Source organism: Pelecanus crispus, chromosome 12, assembly GCF_030463565.1.
Source record: "Pelecanus crispus isolate bPelCri1 chromosome 12, bPelCri1.pri, whole genome shotgun sequence".
NCBI lineage: Eukaryota > Metazoa > Chordata > Aves > Pelecaniformes > Pelecanidae > Pelecanus > Pelecanus crispus.
This window is the reverse complement of record NC_134654.1, coordinates 6,308,675-6,331,663: the sequence shown is the minus strand read 5'-3', so window position 1 is coordinate 6,331,663 and position 22,989 is coordinate 6,308,675. Positions and strand designations below refer to the sequence as shown.

General features: G+C 54.3%; 1 protein-coding gene across 3 annotated transcripts in view; it reads right to left on the bottom strand.

Moving 5' to 3' along the window:
- The window catches only part of SMG6 (SMG6 nonsense mediated mRNA decay factor), a 114,586-nt gene that overhangs the window by 63,463 nt on the left and 28,134 nt on the right, over nucleotides 1-22,989 (bottom strand). For all 3 annotated transcript variants that reach the window (XM_075719674.1, XM_075719675.1, XM_075719677.1), the window contains exon 10: nucleotides 20,686-20,831. In XM_075719674.1, coding sequence (XP_075575789.1) covers nucleotides 20,686-20,831 — 146 coding nt within the window. The remainder of the gene's footprint in view (nucleotides 1-20,685; nucleotides 20,832-22,989) is intronic.

The window sequence follows — 22,989 nt, the reverse complement described above, 5'->3', positions numbered from 1 at the left end:
CAAATTCTTCCGGAAATCTTTAGCCAAAACAGTTCGGCTACTTGTGAGAATGAGGCTAGGAAACAAGATAGTGGCTTACCCCTGTTAGAAAAAACACTTACAACCTTTTCCTTGAGCTAATCTAGCAACTGCAAATCCTGGAAAGGGGATCTGAGATTTTGCTGCAGAATAACCTTTTTAACAGAGAGTTTTCCCGTCCTACTAGAAATCTGTCCACACTTGGCCAAGCTATAAACATCTGAAATACACCAGTTTTTCCATATTCAATAGGAATTCATTTCAGCAGCTAAAACCTTCTAAGATTTCACCTCCCTGAGCATGCTCCATCTTCTTACCTCCCTAACATCTAACCGCCCTTACACCTAACCTGCGTTACACTCAGCAGAACAACTGCCCCGCTCCCATCCAGCACATGGGGACTTCCGAAAAAATGTCCTTGTACTAGTCACTGCTGCTTCCTGTGAGCTGGAGATTGGACCCAGACTCCTCTAACTGGCGCCCAGGCTATCTGCTCTGAAGCAGAGCCCAAGAGCGAGAGGAGGGAGAGGGGATGGGATGGAAAAAATGGGAGCTGTTGAGCATCAGACTGCGAGCACAAAGAAAAAGCAACTGGGAAGCAGGGATGGGTGGTTTTTCCGAAGATCACGAAAACCCTCCGAGCTGTAGAAGAGTCCTCCTGTTTCTTCGCATGTAGGAAAGAGAGTTTTTTTCTCCAGCTGGGTACTGGTCTGCACGAAGAGCGCTGTTTTTCTACCAGGAGGCAGTTTCCTTTGCGGAGAGCCCGGAGAGCGGGATGGGTGGGCCAGCGCGGCTGCCGCAGCGCCCTCTGCGAGCGTCTACCTGGGCTCTCAGCTGCGTCCACGCAGGGGCTGCGAGCCTTGCTCCGACCCAGCTGGCAGCAGGACCCGACCCAGGCTTTCTGCAGTCATAAATCTACCTGCTTCGCAGGGGAAAGAGTGCGTGGGGAGGGGGGAGAGAGAGACGGAGAGAATGGGGACTTTTCTAATGGGGAGAAATTTGTGTTTCTCTGAGAACATTATATTCATAGAAAACATAAACCAACTGTCGTCAAAGTCGTCTGAGCTCAGGAAATGGAGCGGCCGGGAGAAGGCTGCCATGTGGCCGGATGTTATGTATTTCTAATTAGTGCTATACATCTTTCAGCAGCGAGTGTCCTTTTGCTGGGAAACACAACGCGCTGCCCTTGTTATTGTAACTGTCAGAGAGTGCTTAAACAGATAATCTCCAGGAAAAGTGATAAACACATCCCCTCTCCCACTAGGGTGTGCAAAAACAGCAATGCCAAACCTCTATTAGGGCAACGCAACCAGCCACAGGAAATGGGAATGGGAAAAGAGCAGGCGATGCAAGGGACAGCCGCCTCCGAGGAGGGGGATTTGCTGGAGGAAGTTTCTCGCGGCCGCTCAAGTGCCATGTGCCGAAGGAAATCCTGCGAGGGATAATCAGGGCAGAGTGAGCGCAGGCCACGTGGCCTCAGCCAGGGGGGTGCTTGTGGGGATGGGGCAGGGGGGCTGGAAATGAGGGCTCCCAGCTGCTCTGCTCCGAGCGTGCTCTAGGCAGCGGTGGAAGAGAGCCACAGCAACCCCCGAGCTCGCAAGCAAGCAGCAGACATGCTCCTACATCCATCCCAGCTAACACAACACAAGGAATATGCTGAATCTTTTGCAGTTAAAACAACACCAGCCAACAAGCGTTAGAGTCTTGAAGGAGACCAGATTCCTTTGATTCAGGCAACCGGAATGCTCTAGCCAAGGGTCAGGAGGGCTCCAGCGACAGTTTCCACGCTGGCCTCTCCGTCCTAACCTGAGCTGCGGCTCCAGGCAGCGGCGCTGGCAGCAGGTGGCCTCAGCACAGGCAGGGAGAGCAGCACGGATGTGCTTTGCTCCCGGGGAGCAACAGCTGAACCCACCTTCCCCGGTGACACGGTAAAGGACCATACGCGAAGGCAATCAAACACATGAACGGGTCTCCGGACACAATCCCCAGGATGACATAATGGGCTGGCCAGGGGACGCAGGAGGTGGAGGAGCTCGGTGAGCGCGGGGCTGCGGGCGAGCCGTGCCTAAGGCACCCGGCTGATGTGTCAGCAGCTCGGCGGCGCAGACAACTGATTCACCAGCCGGCTGCTGCCCTGCAGGGAAGAAGACAGAGGCTGGTCACCTCCAAGCTGACACCACCTGAAGGCAATTGGTTTGCTCTCTTATCGCTCAGACACAAGAGTGTTTTCTCCGTGAGTCACCCTCCGCCAGACACAGCATTGGCAGGGCTATGGGGCAGCTCACTGGGATGGGACTGTCCGCAGGAAGCGGTGTAGGGAGAGCCGTGCTGCTGGTCCAGGCAGCTGGTCCCACCGCCGCCTGCCTGAGGTGGAGGCTGCACACAACCGACGGGAATATAAAGCAGCAAAGCAAGGGGGATGCTCACAGCTGCGGGGCATTTGCCCGACACCCCCTCACAGAGGATCTGTGAGTCACGGGCACTCCCAGCTCTCCACTGGGAAACAGCGAGTCACACACGCACTCATCTGCCCCCAGAAAAGCCTGGGAACCTGGAGGCACTCGCTCAGCCCTGGCTAATACCCTGCAAAGAGCCTGGGAACGATGGGCAGCTTTCCCGGAAAGATGCTCCCTGACTCTGAACTTGCAGGCAGCCGACACAACGGCAGCCCCAGCCCTCCCGGCACAGCCCTGCGGCCGATCTGAACACCACCACCTGCAGCACACAGGGCTGAATCCCTCCCAAAGCGACCTTTGGATTGCAGTAATAACCTGGATGCGCCCAATCCACCTCCCCGTACAGACCTCTCCCCGTGGAGAGGCAGGAAGGCCCCAGGGGGTTCCCAGCCGCAGTGCCCAGACACGCAGCAGCACAGGAGAACTCGCTGCACGTGTTCCCAAAGCAGCCGGGGCCGCCCAGGAGCCCACGGCTCCCTCTGCTCCGTGCTGAAACCCCATCTTGTCCGAGGGAGGGAGGCAGGGAGGGAGGCCTAGGAGGTGAGGAATGCCGGGGGCCTGGGGAGGATGGAGCAGCTCTCCCTGTGGAAGCCATTAGATATTCAACACTTCATTTGTTTCCAGCCGTTCTGGACTGCAGCGCTGGGCTCTAGGACGGGAGGCTCTTCTCTGACGTAACCAGGAAGCAGCTGCAAAATTAAGGAATCCCTCATGACATCATAAAAAGGGTCGATGGTTTACAGGGGAAGGTATAAAAATTAATGACATATTCCCACCCGAAGCAGCAAGCCTGCCCGAGAGCCAAGGGGGAAGCCGTGCTCTGCCCGACACGAAGGGACTGCCTGCCCAGGACAGCTCTGGCTGATCCGGGAGCTCACCTCTGGCTCTGACCGTCCCCAAGCCCAGGATCCATGCGCAGCGCTGGATCCTTGCACCTGGGGTGCGATAACCAGCTCAGTATATCCTTCCTGACCCCGGTGAACAGAGCTTTAGGCTGGGCAAGGGAATGACTTTAGAGACAGGTTTCTTGTATACTCGGGACCGGCCAGGAGTCACTGACAAAAGAACATCATCGTGAAGTGACTCAGGGAGAGACGGTTATTCGTTTCCACGGGGAAAGCAGACATGTGCACAGTGTGCCCCCAACACCCCAATTTCTGCAGCCCTGGAAGACCAACGGGTCCTGCAAAAGGAGGCCAGGGCAGTGGCACACTGTCCCCCTCCACCGTGCAACTGGGGCTAGGACAGAAAGAATGACATTAGCCTTGAGGACAAGCACAGAGCCATTTCCACTTGAAAAGGGAAAAGGACAGTGGTTTAAAATTAACTGCAGCCTTTTCCAGGAAATATCAGTGGAAAGAAGCAGCCATTTTTAGAAATGTTATTCTCAGAAATTTCCTGAAAAGACCCATCAGTCAAAACACAGACTGAAGCCATTTCCACTTGCACTAAGCAGCACTCGGCGCTCTCCCTCCACGCTTGGGATGCCTGACCCAGCTGGCAGGGCCAGGATCCTGCTCTGCACCCCTGGCCTCAGCGAGGTTGCAGGAGTCAGTTTTGGATGTGCAGCACCCCACACAGTGTCAGAAACACTCCTCCTGCTCGGGGAGCCACGTAAAACCCAGCTTTCGCCAGTGACATTTATAGTGAGACGCTCCTAGCAGACAGACTGGCAGAGCTGGGGCAAAGACACCTACAGTCTCACCCACACTGGCAAAGCCTGGAGAAATGCCAGAGAAACTACTACTCCTCAGCACTGCCTTCACCAGAGCCGCTCCGAGCGGCTGACGCTAGGACTTATGACACAGGCACAGCAAAATCTTCACGAGCCTCAAGGCTCTTGCACGATCCCCGGAGCTGCTAGTTCTGCTGCCAACAACTGACAGCAACACAAATTTGACCTGTCTGGCAGCTAAAAGGCTGGCAAACCCAAATGTACATAACTCCTGGCTAGCTTATAAGAAAGTATGTCCCTCCAAGATGGCAAGACAGCTCATCAGCATGTATATAGCTCCTGACCAGCCTGGCACCAGCTGTCTCTGGCTGCGGAGGGAATATTTGCTATAGGATGCACAAACAGGATGGGACTGAAGTGGCTGAAAGGGCCCAAAGGCGAGCAGGGCTCGGTACATGCAGAGGGCATCTGGACAGAACAGGGAACACTGCACCAAAAGAAGAAAAACCATGGATGATGGAAACGTAAAGAGGCGTTTAGGGGCACTGCAGCGAGGCAGGACGATGCAGCCTGATACAAGAAAACCCCTGACGGCCTACCCTCCATCTGCACAGATCTTTCATCCCTTCCTGAAGAAGCCAGCTGCACAGCCAGAGCCCTGAACCTCTACCCCAAAAGGGCCAGCAAGGAAAGCAGGCTCCTCAGCACATGTGCTCGGGGGAGCACGCTGCCATGGGAGCCCGGCTCGGCGCTACGCAGCAGGCATGGCAAGCTGCTACTAGCATCCCACCCAGGAGCTGCATGCGCCCAACCATAATTGTGTCAGATGTTATTTACAACGGGGGAGGAGGTGTGAACAGGGCTTCCCAAGAGATTTACTCCAGCCCCGACTGAAGTTTTACCAGGACAATCGCAGCAAATAAACGGCAGCCTTTTCCACCCCCCTCCTCCCCGTGCTGGAGGTGGGCATGTCTTTGGCAGCAAATGCAAACAGACAGCCTGGAACATGCCTCCTCTGGTGTGAACCTTGGTGAGCGCTTCAAGCCTGGACTAAAAGTTAATGAGAGAGAGCGCCTGCAGACAGGCACATTCGGAGAAAGCAGCCTTTGATGGGGCAGGAACAGTGAAGTGCGGAGCTTCCGTTTCAACACATTCACTCGTTTGCTGCTCTTCTTTTTACAGCTTCCTGAGGGACCAGAGCGCCAGTGTGTCAGTTTGCAAAGCAAATGCCAAAACGTAAAGTGAAACCCATGCCCCCCCCCCCCCCAACTCCAGGGAGGCAGCAAATCCCAGGGTCCTCATCGGATGCCTGCAGGCCTGAACTGCCTCCTCGCCTCCTGCTCCAGCCCCCCGCCACCTCCAGCGCCTGCTCAGTCTCCCCAACCTCCCCAGCTGATGCCAGTGGCACCCCCAGCACCAGGACACCCCTCCGAGAGGGGCACAGCCCAGCCGCTGTGCCTACAGTGAAGCTTACCTAACACTTTCCATTATAAGACCCTGGTTTTAGTTCCTAACAACTTTGCCAAACTTTAACCATTTAGGCTGCAATCCTTCATGCCAAAAGCTTTCTTCGAGCTAAATTTATTGGGAAAATTTCATCTACAAAGGTTCAGCCATTTGCCAGAATGAGGTTAGGGAAAATATATTGTTCTTCTCAAGTTAAAAATTCTTTTGACCATTTCAGCGAAATCCCTAGCACCTTCACACTTCAGAGCAGGAACCAGAAGTTTGGCAGGGGACGGCGGTGGGGTCTGAGCGTGCCTTCTGCCACCTCCATCGCCCCCTGCTTTGCCGAGGCGGGGGCCTATGGAAATCTGAGTGCTCACTATCAGACAGCTCTCACGTGCCACTGCAACCGAAGCAGCAGCTGGTTCATCTGCTTGCATCAGGGACGAGGAAATGAAAGCAGGCAAGACAACGGAGAGGGAAAGGCAGGTAGAAAAGAGGGCGAAAGCAACACAAGCGAGGTGATAGCGTAGCAGCCCGGCCGCAGCCCGTTCTCCAGGCCCCCACGCTGCTTTGCTGGCACCATGAGTGGCTGCTCACCCCCAGCGCCTGGTACGCACGGAGCGTAACAGCCCTGCATGTCCAGCGCTCCTGCCGTGGCAGAGCCTCGTGTGGTGAATCTAGATTTACGCGCCAGCTGAGGATCCCAGATGAGGTCAGTCCGGTTCCACAGGGGAGCTCGCTTTTCTAAGAACGATGGGAATTACACATACAAAAACCATTACATGAAGACAAAGTCAAGCACTCAAAGGTTAGGAACACCAGCTTTAGAGTCATCTATGCAACTTCAAGTTAACTGCATCACACGTACACATTAAAAGGTAGTCCTAATGACATATCACTTTGTCCCCCCTCAAGCTGCCATTTTCAGTCGACACAGAAAATAAATGATCAGTAGGGACCCTCCTGCAGAACCACTTTCTTTTGTGCTGAAATGCACACGTGTTTAGCAAGACTGAGGGCTGCAGGACACGGTAATGTTTTGGGGATTAAGATGGCTTAGCGCTATACTGGAGAACTCGATTCTGTCTTTGCCTTGGTCCTGAACTTCCAGGGCGATCCAGAAGTCACCTTAACCAGTTTCAATGCATGTGGTCAGTGTTTGTGCATCCCTCGCTTGTTGGCTGGCCACGGTGATGCAGCAGGGATGAAATTTGCAGGTGCTGGGCAACTCTGCTTTGAATCGGAACAAATGCAGTTGCAGAAGGACTATGTTTTTAGAACTCCATCACCTGCATCTCAAGGTGAACAGTCAAAAAACTAGAAAACCTGTTATTTTCCTTACGCTCAGTTCCGCATCTGTACGCATTAGAGATACCATGTAGAAAGGCATCCAAACCCGAGATGCTTTAAGACAGAAGTCAGTGAGTTTACACGACCCAATTAGTTTGACCTGAACCTTCTAGCTCTTCCTACGCTCCATGCGGCACTGAGCATGATGATAACACTTAATCAGTGACTTCTCTGGAAAACTCCCATGTGAAGGGAAAAGAATTTTACAAGCAAAAGGACAACAAGAAAATTGAGGCCAGATTGTTTTGTCACGTCATCATCTCGTCTATCACAGGAGGCCTTATCTGCACTACACCACACGCCAAGCACGTGGAAGCGCTGCCGAGCACAGGCTTCGAGGCTCGCTCTGTTTAGAAACAACCCCTCACGAGGATATGGCCAGATTCACCCACCCGACCCCTTGTGGTGAATAGGAGTCGTGGTCTTCTGCGGAAATTCGGAAAAAAATCTGCTCTGAGCGGTGCCATGCAAAGGGAGGTTCTCAGGTGTCAAGTGAGCAATTCCCTGCTGGAAGGGCTGAGACCACAAGCACAAACCCGCAGCACACAGAGAAACCATTCCAGGAACTTTAACGTCTGAGCCCCCATATTAGAAAATATGATCTGAGTGCTCCAACAACTTACATGTAGCCAGAGCCTCAGGTCCCAAAACCCCGCGCAGCCTGCAGCACACGCACACTCACACCAGCTATTGAGCCCCCCCCCGCCACGGGACTCAGTAACTAAAAGGCCTTAACCTTCTACATTCATTAACAAGCGTAAGACATAACGGTTTTATGCCAAATTCCTCTTTTCCCCTGTGATTTGAGATAGGATTGGCATGACCATGAAGTTTGCCGCAGCTACCGTTGCTGCACCGTTCCCAGCAGGGCCGTCTGCAGGGAAAAGCTGCACCCGAGAGTGGTTTTGGCTCAGCCCCGGGGTGCCTCAGCACCCCTTTCATTTGCCGCTCCGTCTCCTGCCAGGAGGGCACGAGGGAGCTGCGGGCTCCCATACAGCCAGCGCCGCTACGTTTCCTGCAGAGATTTGAAAACCTGTTGCAGTTCCAAAGAGAGCTTCGATTTCACTGTGACCAGCAGCTCAGAGACTCATAGTTACTATACAGCCGAATAAAATATTTTTTCATAAATTTAACGCCAGCATGTCTGTGTTTGGAAACTTTGAAAATCCATGTTGTATGGTTTACTGCACTGGAAAAGGTGCCAACAGAGTTTCAAAGGAAGGGAAGTGTATAACTGTTTCCTTTCAAATGCATTTTCCAATGGGATCCATTGAGGGAAAAGGCTGGAACTAACTAAAACATTATTAAAAACTGTTATGAAAAGAGACAGAGAGATGGAAAAAGATAGACAAAAACTCCAATACACAGCCGAAAGGGAGGGAGGGAGACAGGCAGCAAGAAAGTGGATATGGGCAGAAAGACACTTTGGGTGGGGAAAATGGGGCGAGACGGGGAGTTTTAACTGGCAGTCACCCTTCGTGGTTTCATATTGTTGCAGATCAATTGATCAGGATTTCAAGTGCTGCTGGCCCAGTGGCACAAGGCGAACCACAGAGTTGGCTGCAAGCACAGCACTTGCGAACTGCTGACCTTCAGTTTTAAAACCAAAAATATTCTTTGGGAAACAGTTACACCAGGTTCCAAGTGTTCCGGGCTGCCAAGCAAAAAACAAGCACTACTAACCTGAAGTAACACCCCCCCCCATCCCTTACACCAAAGCAACAACCAGGACTAATAACCTGAAGTAACTCCCTGGTCTGATTCAACCAGCAGTAACCGAGCGTGACATGTGTGCAGGGGCTTGGCTCTTCCTTACTCCCTGAGTGGAGCGGTTAATTCTCCAATCGCTGACACCAGCCGTCGTGATGAGCGCGCAGGACGCAGGCATCGGCCGTCAGACCGCTCCCGCTCACGGCGCGTTGGCCACGTTCAAGCTATTCTAACCAAGTCTATAAATACCAAAGCGATCGGGTCTGTATAGCGCGGTCACAGCCCGGATCCAAAACCACCGCTCCAGCTCCAGGCAGAGCCCTGGGTTTGCTGCCCTGCGAGCAAAGGGGGAACCGAAAGGGGCTGAAAACGTACATCTTGTCAAATACTTCAGTGCCCTGGACATCAGGAGGCTGCCGGGGTCAGGGCCCGACCAGGGACGGAGACAGATCTCTGCTGCTCTGCCAGGCTTCAAAGAGCCAGGCTGGGGGCGGGCAGAGCTCGGCGCGCGCCTGCAGAGCTCCAGGCCTGTGGTTCTGCGGGGTGTAGTAACCGTGGGCTGTAGCACACATGTCGAGGGATGAGGGGAAAAAAATAAACAGACAGACAAAAGAATGAGGATGCTCTGCCAATTCCAATTGTGCAGCTTTTATTTTAAATGCTTATCAAGCTGAGAAAGAGCAGAGTTCTTGGAAAACAAGGTTTCCTTTCTTCCCATGCCAGTGTCAAACACCCTCAAGGACGGGTACAGCACAGGCGCTCGCTGCCGGCCGCCCTCTCCGCAGCAGCCGCCGTCCCGTCCCGTCCCACCCGCTTCGGGAAGGGTTTGCAAGTAACAGCCCTGGCGTTTCTGGTAAAAAGATCTCTGTGATTTTTTTTTTTTTTTTTTATTATTAATCTCCAATCTGGCTGGGTTCAAATTATGGCCAATTACCCACCAACACTTCTCGCTAATAAAATAAATTTTTACGGGCCCTAATTACTGCTTTCGCTGAACTGCTCTACAGGAAGCTGAAAGGCTGCGGCTCTCCAGACGGCAGCAGACAGTAAAGCAAGGCACCCGCGAGTACAGCGGCGAGTGACTCAGAGGAGACAAGCCGCCGGAGGGGCGGGCGGAGGGGGAGCACTCGCGCCTGGCTGGAGCGTGAGACACATCAGTTCATAAAACGCTGCGTGCCGTGCGCACGGCTCTCGGGGCTGGCCGTCAGGTCCCCCGTCAGTCGCAGCACCCGCCACCTGTGACGCAAGGCTGTTCCGGGGGGCCAGAGCGACGGCCGCAGCGCTCCGCCGGGTATCTGCGGATGCGAACCAGCGACCAAATTATATTTGGAAATGGCTGCATCAATCACGCGCGCGGCAGAGAGATGGAGCCGCCTCCCATCGCGACTCGGGGGAGCGGCCCTCCGAGCGGGGGACGGAGCGGAGGCGGCTTCTCAGGCCAGCTCCCACCTTTGGTTCTCTCCCTTACAAACACAGTTAATTGAAGGAGACGGAAATAGCAGAAAGGTAGAAAATTCCTCTAAAAATGCAAAGTATCCAGCCTGCTCCCAGCTACACACACGCTCCCACCCGCCAGCACAGCGCGGCCCCGAAGGGCTCTCCGAGCATGAAAAATGAGCAGGAACCCACTGGGTGACTGCAACCTGCAGCCAGGCCCTCCCGCCCAGCCGGCTCGCCCCTAATCCCGCCGCTCCGCACGGCAGCGGGGAAAGCTGAGCCGCTGCTCTCGGCCCGGCGCGCGCCGGCAGCAGGGAACACCCTCCGTGGCAGGAACGCAGCGGCAAAACCACCGGCCCACGGCGCGCTGCCGGCCCACGCAAGCCCGGGCTGTTGGAGGCTTTCAAAGCGGGGCTGCCACGCAGGTATCCAGGCTCAGCTGGGGAAACGCGGCTCTGCGAGATTGATTAATTTTTTTTTTTTCTCCTTTCTTAACCAGGATTACTTTAATTTTCGAGGCCTAATGGAGTCCAGCTGCGATGGGGAGGCAACGCCGCAGTAGTACAAAGACAGACCTTTACACACTGGTGCAAACTTGTACAACATTCAGCACACACGCGCACGCGCGCACACACACAAAGCCCTATAAAAAGGATGCACTGCAGCGGGATATTTTTAGTCTTGACAATACAGCACTAAAAATACGACTTTGCTAATACATCACTACAGAAATATTCCCAGTGTCCATTCAGGAACGGTTTAAAACATTTATTTTTGTTTCCTTTTGCAATGGTCAGAGAGGAGGGAGAAAATAGAAACTCATTGATAAGAGGAAACGAGAGAGACATGAAAAATTGAAAACTACCTAAAAGCTCATGGAGAGGTTTATTTTATTAGTTCTTAATAAATATCTTGCAGATTTCCTCAGGAAATACACCAGATCACATGTAAAATAGTTTGGTACTGATGTCAACTGTGTCAGCATATGAAATCTATTAGGGTGAAGCCACAGCAGGGTGATCAGCATGCTGAAAAACTGCACGGCACCGAGGCAAGGGGGGGTGGGGGGAATCTCACGGCCCTTCCAAATTCTTCGAGAGGTAAAAAAGTCAGCCAAGACGCAGAGAGAGAGAAAAAAAGATCCCACATCCTGCTTTGCGCTGCCAGCAATGTGAAGTGCCCAGAGATTAATTCTATGTCTGGCCTGGAAATGTGACTTTAAAGCATTGGAGGGAACGGGGAGGAGGAGGAGGAGAAAGGAACGAGAAGGCCAGGCGAGCCGGGACTGGCACCGTGCCACCAACCCCCCCCCCCCTTCCCAAGCCGTGTTCCAACGTAGACAGCAGTAAACCCCAACAGACGGCAGCTCCCGGGGCTGCCAGGGCCTCGCACCAGCTGGGGCGCGTCTCCCGCTCCCCGCGCAGCCCCGCGCAGATGGGCCCGAGAGCATCACTTCCGCTTCGCCTGCTTTTAAAGGCACACGAGCCCATGTGGCAGCGTTTCGCCGCTCCCCGCCACGGCCCCACGCGCGGTTGGGGCCCCCTGGGCGGGACGAGCCCCGCTCCCAGCACCAGGCATGAGGTCTTGTCAGCCCTTGGCTCCCCGGGCCCTGCACTGAAGGGTTTACGCTGTTCCCAACCCGCCTTTGGCAGCCGGCGCCTCCTTCTCCATCTCCGTGCCATTACCCGGAGAGCAGGCGCTGCTTACGCAAGACTCCCCTGCTCCGCTCCTGGGTCCGGCGGAGAAGCACTGGGAGTTCACCGAGGCAGGGTCAGGGCACCGGACGCTCCCGGGTGGGACGGGAGAAGGGGGAGCGAAGAAACCTCAGAGCCGAAGCCGTTCCCTACAGGGCATCTCCCTCCCACCCCACGGCGACGTGCTCCTGTCTGCCTCTCGTCCCACCCCGCGGGCACACGCCGGAGACCCGTGCCAACCTCAGGGACAGACAAATCACTCGTGCCCTCTCCGTGTCGCCTACGAGCCAGCCCTATGGTCACATTAACCACAGCCATCACAAGGCACATCAATCAGCGTTAAAAATGACCCTTCAGTCAGAGAAGGGCCACGTACCTTCAGTGCTGTCACCCGGCCAGGGTTAAACCACCCCGGTCTGTACTGGCTGCGAAGCTGGACTGAGCATCACGTTAGCCAGGGTGACTCCTGAAGGTCAGGCTCAGCAAGTCCTTGCCTTCCTTCTGCCCATCAGTTAGCACGGGCAGAGCCAGCACCGCGCTCCAAGAACCTACTGCACAGTTCTTGGCAGACCCTAACCAGGGAAAATAAAAGATCTCCATAGGTAAACCCGCGTGGGGTCACCTAGCTGCAGATGCACTTGAGAGTAGAAACACAGCCTTGGCTATGCTGCCGTTCCCGACCTCAGCATTAAGGCGAGAAGAGATCCCAACAAGCCCCCAAGGGTGCACGCTCCCAGCTGAAGCCCCCTCCAGCACCGGGCACCTGATTCACTGAGGGACCGCAGCCTGCGAGCAGACAGAGGCAGGACGGAGCTGGCGGGGGACAAGCCCCCGGGGCAGCCCCCGGGAAGGAAGCTACCCTCACCGAGCTGGCAGGCTGCACCCGAACCTGCACAGGGCACGGGGCAGGCAGCCCTCCCTGCCTACACCTGGCAGGCTATAAAACAGCCCCGCAAGCTCAATCAAGAGTTTTACAACTTCACAAAGCACCATAATTAGCCTAATTATACGATGTTCTCTCAGAGAATTAAACAGATATACAGTAATTGACTTGGTGCTGCTTAGAAGCACAAGGAAATCAAAGGCTCAGAAGTCAGAAGCATCTCTTTAAAAGTGAGAGGATTTCCTGGCACGGTGCAAACATCTAAAGCTTCACCAAAGCCGCTGCACCTGGTGCAACCCCACTCTGGCTCCCTGGCACCCCTCTTTCTCCACCACCAAAGCAGGGGTGAGGCAGAGCCCTGGGACAACTGCCTCAGGCACCTCCTTTCTCATCTTACAGCAGGACGGACGGACACTGCGTGCCAGCGCTCCATTTCCTGCCTTTCATTTTATACAGCAACGCTGCTTCTTCATCGAAATAGTGGTTTTGTTTCAGCGTTCGCAGAGCTGGCCCATGCCTTGGTGGCACCGCAGCATGAAAGCCCCTCCAAGCTGACCTCGCCTGTCACTGGCTCTGTCCTGACTTGCTGCTCGGGCTGCCAAAGCTTGGCTGTAAAGCAGACTCGAGCTTTGTGATTACAAATCATTTCCCCTCTATTTGTTGCCCTGAAATGAGATCTCGGTATCACCCTGCATTCGGTGGAACGGTGTCAAGGGCAGACGTAAGGATGCGCTCGTGTGACAGACAGACCGGCCAGAAGCCCCCAGCGAGCTCGTCCGACACTACTCGACAAGGACTTTTGCCGCACTTTGGCTGGAAGGCAGGACTGGAGAGTCTGACACACCAGCAAACATTCGGTTTCGCTGGAAACCTTTCCCTTCCCTGCCACAAAGCCCTGCTCGATCTTTTGCCTCCGAAGCCAATGTCTAGATTTCAGAAACCTGAACTGCAAGTGGAAATTCCCTGCAGCGCGTTGATTATTGCATCTCCTGCTGGCACTTGTGGCAAGGGGAAAAAAAGTCACATGGCTTTCTGGACACACGTTTCGCTAAGGAGTCTTGCATCAGAGGGCAGAAGCCAGCAGCCAGGAAAATAACTCCAATTACGGTAAATAAATCCCGAAATATGTGACAATCTGCCTTTTAAACAGGAAACAGAGGGGAATAAGCAAAGGAAGACTTTGGTCTAAACATTGCTGCCACCAGCCTCAAGAGCCCGAGAGCGAGACTCTGAAGACGCGTCTGGGCCAAAAGTATTTTACCTGAACTTTGCAGATGTGTCTCAAGTCCGAGACAGCTTCCTTCCCCGAAAGGAAAGGCGCCGACGGTTCCCAGCAACTGTGCCAACCTCTAACACTCCCAACTGCTCAGAGGAGAAACTCTAGAGGGTCAGCTGCCACCTCCGGACACGTACGTGTCCCTCGGGAGCCTCAGCATGAGCAAGCAGCTCAGCACAGGAAGCCACATGGTTCCCGAGATGAGCAATGCAGGTATCGCTCCCTGCGCCGTTTCAACCCTTCATCCTGCTCACTCGGCCAAGGTCTGGGCTACACCTGGACAGAGCAAGTAGTGGGCATCACTTGACAACAGGTTAAGGATAAAAGCCCTTTGCCCAGGCAATGACATCTCAGCACCTCCTCGCTCCAGAGAGCCTCCACGCAAGCCAGGCAGCACAGGGAAGGATGGACACCAGTCCCAGCCAGCCCTCCTCTGTCTGGGTTTCCTCTCCTGATTACAACTCAAACCCGAAGCAAATAAGAGCAGCAATACAAAGGGAGGGGACGGATAAATTTAACGTCCAGTTGCTCCAAACTTAAGGCCTTAGGAAGCGTTATGTCTTAACGGCACCTCGCTAAAGACAGCACTACCCAGTCTCACGGGGAAAAGCACGCAGCGACTGCCAGGTGCGTGCTGGTGATCTCAGCATAGACACTTCAGTCCACACTTGCTGTATGACGACCGGAGCCCTAGCAGCCCTGAGAAAGCCAGTTATGAAACTGCTCAACTCCATCCTCCTTGCATCAGGTGGGCTGTGTTTGCATTACGAAACCCCCAGGCAGGTGGAGGGACCTCAGGCTCTGCTCTCAACCAGCCACACGACTGCAGATGCTCAGCCTCCCCAAGACACCCTGCGATACATCTTCATCGATCTCCCAGTTGTTGTGCCCAAAGCTGTCATGGCCCACAGAGCTCAAAGGTGCCAGGCGCTTCACTGGAGTCCAGCTATTTACCATGCAAGGAGGGCAATTAGGAGAAAAGGACTCAGTTCTACTTCCCAGACAGGGGAAGATCAAGTTGCTGCTTCTGCTATCTACAGCCTGAGGTTTATTAAGCTTTGTTTTGTGCCTAATTTTAAAACTCCACCAAACCAAGGCAGCCGTCCGCAGCACTGCTTTATTTTTAAACTCACTCAAATGCACTGGACTCCCTTGCGTTCGACTCCCAGCACCTTTTATCTGCTCCAATATGCAAGATGTGGTTAGAGCCTCATGAGAAGCCCCCGAGGTGTGGCTGCAGCAGAACAGTGGTACATGCTTCCGCTAAGTCTTTTCCTGATACTGCAGTTAGCTCTTTAGCAAAGCTGTGTCCGAGCATCAGATACCAAAAAAGAACCATTGAGATGGTCAGAGTTGAGGTTCTGCTGAGGGCAGACACCACCAGCCTCTGCAACATGTCCGGGGATATTTTAAGGGTTCATGCTTTAGCTTGCAAGCCAGAGCAGCTGCGGTCAGCAAAGCGAAACACGCTCCATCCAGCGCAGGGCCGTGCACAGTGGCAGGACGGCAGCGGAGCAGTCTGCTGGTTACAAAAGCACAGGCTGAATTCAGGGGGTCCTTCGGGTTCAATGCATCCTCTCCAGCCAGGCTGGCGTGCTGAACACAGGTGCAAAAGAGGAAGGCCTGTACCTGCTTAGACATTGCAGCTGATTTGCATTAACCTATGGATCCTTTGTTGTGTCTATCAAGAAGACTTGGGCAAGATCAACATCTCAGAAGCAAGGAGCAAGCAGGACTGTGCACATTAGCAGACCCTTGCAAAGGCTGTAGTTAGGGGACACTCACTGTGTAAGAGCAGTTCTCTCTGAACCAGGCAGTGTATCTCTACACCAAGTGGCCTGCGCAGTATTGACCCTCTCTACACTGCTCCGAGGACACTGGTGTGGCAGTGCAAAGGGGACAGACGCTGCTCTGAACTTGCTGCAGGGAGTGGGGCATGAATCGTCCCTTGCTGCATGAGCCTTCCAAGGTTTCCTAGTCAACCCTATCTTGCACAGAAAACCTGACCGTGTTCCACTTGAGAAGACAGACCCGGGAGGGCTGTGAACCAAAGCCCAGCCTGACCCTGCCACACTGGCTGCCTCCTCACATCCCACGTGAGCTTTGGCAGTGGGACTGCTGCTCAAGTAGGCGGTCTTCCTCCTCATCCATCGGCCTTGGCAGAGCAGATGCCCTACAGGCTGGTCACCCTGCCGAAACTTTCCTCTGGTGGAAACACAAGCCACTTTCCCAACCCTCAGCTAAAGCTGCACGCTTGGCCAGAACCTCCCCATGCCTCTGTGCCCCGACTCTGCTCAGCCCCGGGGGATGTAACTTCATTCCCTACATGTGCTGAGGATGCACATATGGCAGCCCCCTCCCCTCTCCACTTCCACCTAAGCCCGACCTCCTAACAACCTCCACACGGCACAACGCGACCGGCCTGAGAGTGCCAGAAGGCATCCAGGTGTTGCAGCCTGATGCTTCACACCCGCAGCCAGGCAAATTTGCTGGGATTTCCGGGAAGTGTCTCTAGGGTGCCCCGTGCTGCTGCACCCCCACTTTGGTGCGCGCTTGTTTGGAATGCGGGGCCGTCGGGGGGGGAGAGGGGAAGTTATTCTGGTGGTGGCCTATGAATAACATCCAGTGATTTATAGGAAGTATAATCCAATAATACAGTAAAATAAAACAGTGTGTCTGAGATGGGTTTGATTCCAGGAATTATAAAACAAATTATTAAAGAGAGAGAGAAAGAAAAAAAAGCCTCAGAGAGGCCAGATTGGAGTAAATTGGGTACAGATGGGCTGGGAGGGGGTTTCTCTCTCTCCCCTCACCGAGATGCCCCTGCCGCAAGCACGGCTTCAATTAGTCTTTTCAGAAACCAGAGTTTTATTTCCCCAAATTACAGAATTAAAAAAAAATTAAAATTCTTGGAGTGTTTGTGGTTGGGATAAAGGGATCCAAGCTTCTCTGCAAGTTGATTGTGCAGATGGCTACCAAACTGTTAAACGGGCCACCCCACAAAGATCCCACCCCAGCCAGAGCCCAGGATGGCCCAAAACACTGGCAGTCACCTACATACCATGATGGAAAGCTCCAGCAACTGCACGTCTCTGCCATGTAAGACTGCCCGTCTCTCTCTGCCTCCCTCCCCTGGGTGGGCTCTCCTTGCCCCATGGGTTTGATGTCTACAAGAAGCTTTTTCACACCTTGAATGGTCCTGACAGGAGGCAGCCAGGAGGTCAGAGGGGCCCTTGATGGCTGCACGCCTCTGTAGACAATAGGAAGAGCGGCTCACTCGGAGGAACACGCCGTTTGATGCCGAACAGCGGGGGAAGCACTTCATGTGGGAATTCTTTGGCTTCCTCTGTCAGAGAAAACAACAGACCCAATCCATCTCCCAGGGTCTTCCCAGCGCTGCCCTGCTGCACAGGCAGCTGAGACCAGCTCCAGTGTGGCTGGTGCTGCTCATGGGGCACCAGCATAGCTCAGCTGCCTGCGCTGGGCACAGACCGCAGGGCTTCTGCCTGTGCCGGGCACAGACTGCGGGGCTCCTGCCTGCGCTCACCCGAGCCCTGCCTTGGGCACACGCTGCAGGGTCCGGGTAGCCGGAGGCCACAGCGGTGACCTGCGTGGGAGGAGGCTGTGAAATGCCACGTGCCACTCACAGCTGGCTGGCTCTGAAACCAGTTTAAACACCCCACTACACCCCAAGAAGTCAGCCTGTCAGAACAGCACGTGGTGACCTTGCACAGATTGATTTATGAAAGAGTGGCAGCCGCTAGGAGCCAGAGACACGCAGGAGGACACATCAGAACCGCTATATGGGGGACCCACACCGGGGCAGGGACTCCCTGGAGGGACCACGGCCAACCCACACCACAACAAAAGAAAGCAAGTAAAAAGCAAAGAGCAGCAGATATAAACCATTATGCACGAGTTCCCAGTCTCCTGTGCTGCCTGTTGCCTCACTGAAGGAATTGGGACAGACCGAGCATAATCTGCAGCAAAAATGGGGGAAGCTGAGACTGAGATGGGGCAGGATATGTGTTTGGTGTAGGCGTGAAGAAGAGAGAAGAAAGGTGTTTATCAAAGCATTTGATTGTTCAAGTTTCCTTTTTCTCAGTATCTGAATCTGTGATTAAAAGTTTGTGTTCATGGCATTAAATTGTGTAAAAATTCCCCATGTCAAGACTTTTGCCCGCAACACTGCCCCACAACTGCTAGCACCACTGGATCCTAGCACAAGGGATTCATTAGACACCAGAGACAGGGCAAGCAAGCAAGTTTACAAATTTCTCAGGAGTAGCCAGGGCTCCAGAGACCTGGAAATACATGGCAGAGGAAGGAGAGAGCACCTTTCCCCAGAAAGAACTACCCCTGGACAGCAGGGAAGAGAGGGTCTCAGACAGACCTCCCTCTCCGGCCCCAAACCCACAGATCTCTTCCTACTACCAAGAGCTCGCAGCTGAAGGTCAGACAGGCCCGTGCGATGGGAAGGACACAGACGCGCTCTGATCCCAGATTTGCAGAAGGATTTCAGTAGGAGGAGATCTCTGGAGGTTGTTCGGTCCAACTGCAAAGTTAGATCCAGCTCTACAGCGCTGACGCAGCCAAGCTCTGACTACGGCGAGCCCGGCTCGTGGCTCCCCAGTAATGCTTCCTGGCAATTGGGATGCAGGCAGGGTGGGACTGCTCCCGGCACCCTCCCAGCCTCCCACACGCCTGCAGAGGTGGATCGGCCCACTCGCACCCGCTCCAGCCGCTGCCCATGCTACTGCAACCCAGGGAGGTGACTCATTTGCTGGGAAATGGAAACCCACACCTTCCCGACAGCCGTTTCTGCCGTATGCTCCAGCCAGTCCTCTGCCCACAGCAACCCACACGCCGGGGAAGGAGCCAACACCCTTGATCTGTGGTGGGCACTTGGTAATAATTCAGCAAACAATCTTGCTTGCCTTTTAAACTCCAGGCCCTTTGCTTTTTTTTTTTTCCCCCTTCTGCACCCAACTCTTCTCAATATCACAGTGTCGGCACCGAGCCCAACCTGGGCTGTGCCAGCACTCAGCACACGAGCGCTCAGAGACCACCAGGGCATTTGCGCTGACAATGGGATTTGCTTTGCCAACAATATTCTCAGCGATATTTTAGGGTCACCAGAGCAAGGAGCCCTCAGGGAAATCCCTGAAGGGCGCTAGGCATCAGATGGCAGCCGCAGTGCCATCCAACCTGCAGGCATTTCACGAACGTGGCCACCTGCTCTGTGCACAGCCTGCAGTCCTCAGCAGGAACGGGTTTGCTTTCTCCAGCGATCCAAAAGCTGGGAGCAGCTGGCAGCTACCCACACAGGAGACAGAAAACTCTGAGAATACTTATTTTTCACATGAGATAAAAAGCACTCCTTTTCTGTCACTCACACGCATCCACAACTCAGCTATGGATGGAAAAGCGGAGTCCAGTGGTCTCAGAGCTGGGATCGCTTCCAGCTCTGCCACAGGGGCTTGCCATACAGCCCAGACAAATCTCTTCCTCTCTTTACCACCAGCTCCCATCTGCGGCACAGACATCGCTATTAATATACCTACCGGGGGGCCGGCACAGAGGCATTTGCTCGTAATCGTAAAGTACTTCGCAGCTCAAAGATAAACACACCGTCACTGGTTGGCATCTAGCAGGTGGGAGGGAGGGCAAGGCTGCCTCGCCAGCAGGACTGACAGCTCCCCCAGGGCTTCCCCCGGGAGAGGAGGGTGCCTGCAAACCTGGCCGGGCAGTAGGCACAGCGCACGGGAGCTGCTTTCCAGCCCTCCGGCTGACGCCAGTTCGCTCCATCAGCTGACCTTGGCCACTAACCACCAGCCTGACAAGTGGCCAGCTGGCTCACGAGGGAGAAATCTTCCACCAGCAGCACTCTGGGGCTCAGCCTGATTGCCCACATGGTGGCTTTGACTGAAATCCATCAGCTGGAGGCCTCCATCTTTGGGATCTAAATCCTAAGCCATCGGCATGCGAAACGCTGCTTCCTCCCACCCAGGGAGCGCAGCCCCATCCCTGCTCCCAAACACACGGCTCAGGCAGACCCGGGCACCTGCCGTTGTGCACGTTGGGGTGCCACAGGGAAAAACTCGTCCCCCAGAAGCACCGTTTCAAACTCAGTGGAAGAGACTCTCGTTTGGTGGCATCTCTGCTGACCAATACATTAAACCCAGCAATGGCAGAGACCACATCCAGCCTCCTGGGTGGACTGAGGGGAGGAGGATGAGTAATACTAGATCTCTAGGTGTCTCAACATGGGGAATAGCCTCCAGCCTGGCCTTTCGGAGAGCAGCATCTCCCATCGCATTGCCCAGCCACCTGCACGGACACAAGCGGTCACAGGCAATGCCACTCTCCCAACAGCCGAGGCCCTCCGAGATCCTCCCAGCCCTTCTGGTGCCAGTGTGGGTACCGAGCATGGCCCAAGCTAAACGCCGGGAAGGCAGAACCGTAAAGCAGCGCCTTCCTTCTGTGCTTGATGACTCAGGCTCCAGGGAGATGTGATGGCGCCTCACTCCTCAGATGCCTCAGCCAGCTCCACCAAGGCCCAGCCAAGGTCCCTTTGCTGTCCCTACACACGCCGACACCCCCAGGCATCCAACCAACGCTCCGCTTCCCCATCTGTCTTCAGCTGGTGAGTCTCCCCCACCCTTCTCCGTGAGCGACTCGGCCATACAGAGAGCGGCTGATCCCCAGCCCAGTTCCCCTAAAGCAGCACGTGGTACCTTTGGGCTGGGAGTTGTACACTGCAAACATGTTGATTGCCACAAGCTGGAGCATGCGGGTGCTTCCGATGGGAGGGGGGCTGTGCTGCAGCAGGACCTGGAACTCCCTCAGGACCTCCTCGGCCACCACAGGGAAAGTCTCCATCCTGCAGACAGAGAGAGAGTCTGTAGAGCGCAGGCTATGCCCCGGGGCGCAGGGCGGTCAGTCGGAACAGCTCACTCAGTGTCACATCTCCTGGTGAAGGGGGACCCCCTGGGGTGCTGTCTCCCATCCAGGAGCTGTGGGGAATGAAGGTGCAGGCTGCGACGGAGGCAGCTGAAGCCTTCCTTAGAGAAGGCAGCAAGGGATTGCTCTGTGACCAACAGGCAGCATTCCTTTGGCAGGAAAACACGGCCTTTATGAGTCATTTCTGACCAACCATTTTTTTCTACTGACTTCTACCAATCTGGGAGGGGTGCCAAGAGGCCAGCAGCTCACTTGGACCAGGAGCAGCCCAAGGGACTCCCAAGAAACCCAGGCTGCAGCAAACTGCACACACTGGTGCCACATTGCGGATGTGGCAATTCCAGTGCATTGAATGCTGGCCAGAGCATGCTTCCTCCAGAAGAACGGTGCCTGTCCCTGGGCTCTGCAGCACAGGATCGGATCCCATGGCACCAAGCCCCATCCCTGCAGGCTACACACTCCCCAGCACTGTGATTGAGCCCCTAAACTTCATCACTAAGAGCCCCACAGGACAGGGACTCGCAGACTAAATGACTGGCTTCATCTAGCTGCTGGAAACGTCAAAGCTGGAGCTGGTCCCTGCAGCACGCAGTGCTGCTGTCGCTCATCAGGACACAGCAGCCAGCAGCTGCAGTGCCACGGCCAGGGATGGGGTGCACTTTCAACACTGCTCACAAGCGCCCATGGAAACCTGACACATTTATCCTACTCTTCATCTGGCATCCCTAAGGGAATTAGCTGAGGTTACTTATCAGAGCTGTTGGAACCTCAGCAACCACCCAACTGAAGCAGGGTCAAAAACTGAACTGATTGCAAAGAAGAGCACAGTCAATTCACAAAAATGACTGAGACATGGCTGCCCACAACAGCCCTCCCAAATACAGTCCTCACCTGGTATCCTACGAAGACAACTTTATAACCAAGAAGCTGCCAAAACCCTTGGAAACTACTGGGGGGGAAGGTCCTCCTGTCCCATTGCCTCTTCTGCTGAGCTTGCTGTGTTATTTCTGGCTCCTACACTAGAAAAAGCCACAGCTAGACCCAGCAAGAATGAATCTGTCTCGCAGCAAGTGTCCGCTCCAGTTATCAGTGACATTGTACTAGTGTGCCCACATGGGAGCGAGGGAGCCAAAATCCGCAACGGGTGAGGAATCTGGAGCCGGGGCAGGCAACCTCAGGGGCCTCCATAGCAATTTCCTCTATCTTCCCCCAAGAGATTCAGATCTTGTGATATCAGCACGCTACAGGCTGGATTAGCAAGCCGCTTCTGGTAACCCACATGGGCAATTCTGCTGGGCTTCCCCAACAGACTTTCAGGACAGTAATAGGCTCTATTTTTAAAGACAGAAATGGCTTTCTTCTTAACCATATTTCACGGATGCCTTTCAACAACCGGTTCTGCCTAGCAGCAGGGGTACCCTCTCCCTGGGCACTGTTTGCTGGAGCAGTTCAAAGTCTCTGTTACCTTCCCATAAACATGGGCTGTGACAAACAGGCCCCTTGTACTTTGTAGCTGCGCAGAACGGAGCAGCTCTGCTGGTACAAAAGCACTGCTCCCCCTGGAAGAGGCAACTTCCCTGGATTTGGGGCACAGCCAGGGAATTAGAGCAAACTGATTGCTTCTAAAGACTTCCTAATTTTGAGAAATCTCAGACCACATCCAGCGTATCCAGCAACATCCTCCTAGGGCAGACAGGACACTGGGGATGGAGGAGCCCTTTACAGGATGGGTTGTTAGTGAGGAGATGAAGATTATTACCATGGAATAACAACAAGAAGGAGTGAGGGCTTCCTCAGCCCCGACAGCTGTGCTTTGATACCACAGCACATCTGGAACGGCATGCAGTAAACCCCACTGAGCTCAGAACCAGCAGGTCAGGAGTAGAGCGGAAGCTTTTAGTAAATTGCTTACCTGTGGTTTTAGGGGCAAAAGAGTCCAATTAGGGCAACATCATCTTTTCCGTACTTTTTACAGATAAATCACTGAAGATCCTGCCCAAAGAGGACTCAACCTTTCCTCACCTTTTACCTATTTTAAGCACGGAAGCTGTTTAGCAGGGCTGGACGATTTTCTCTTC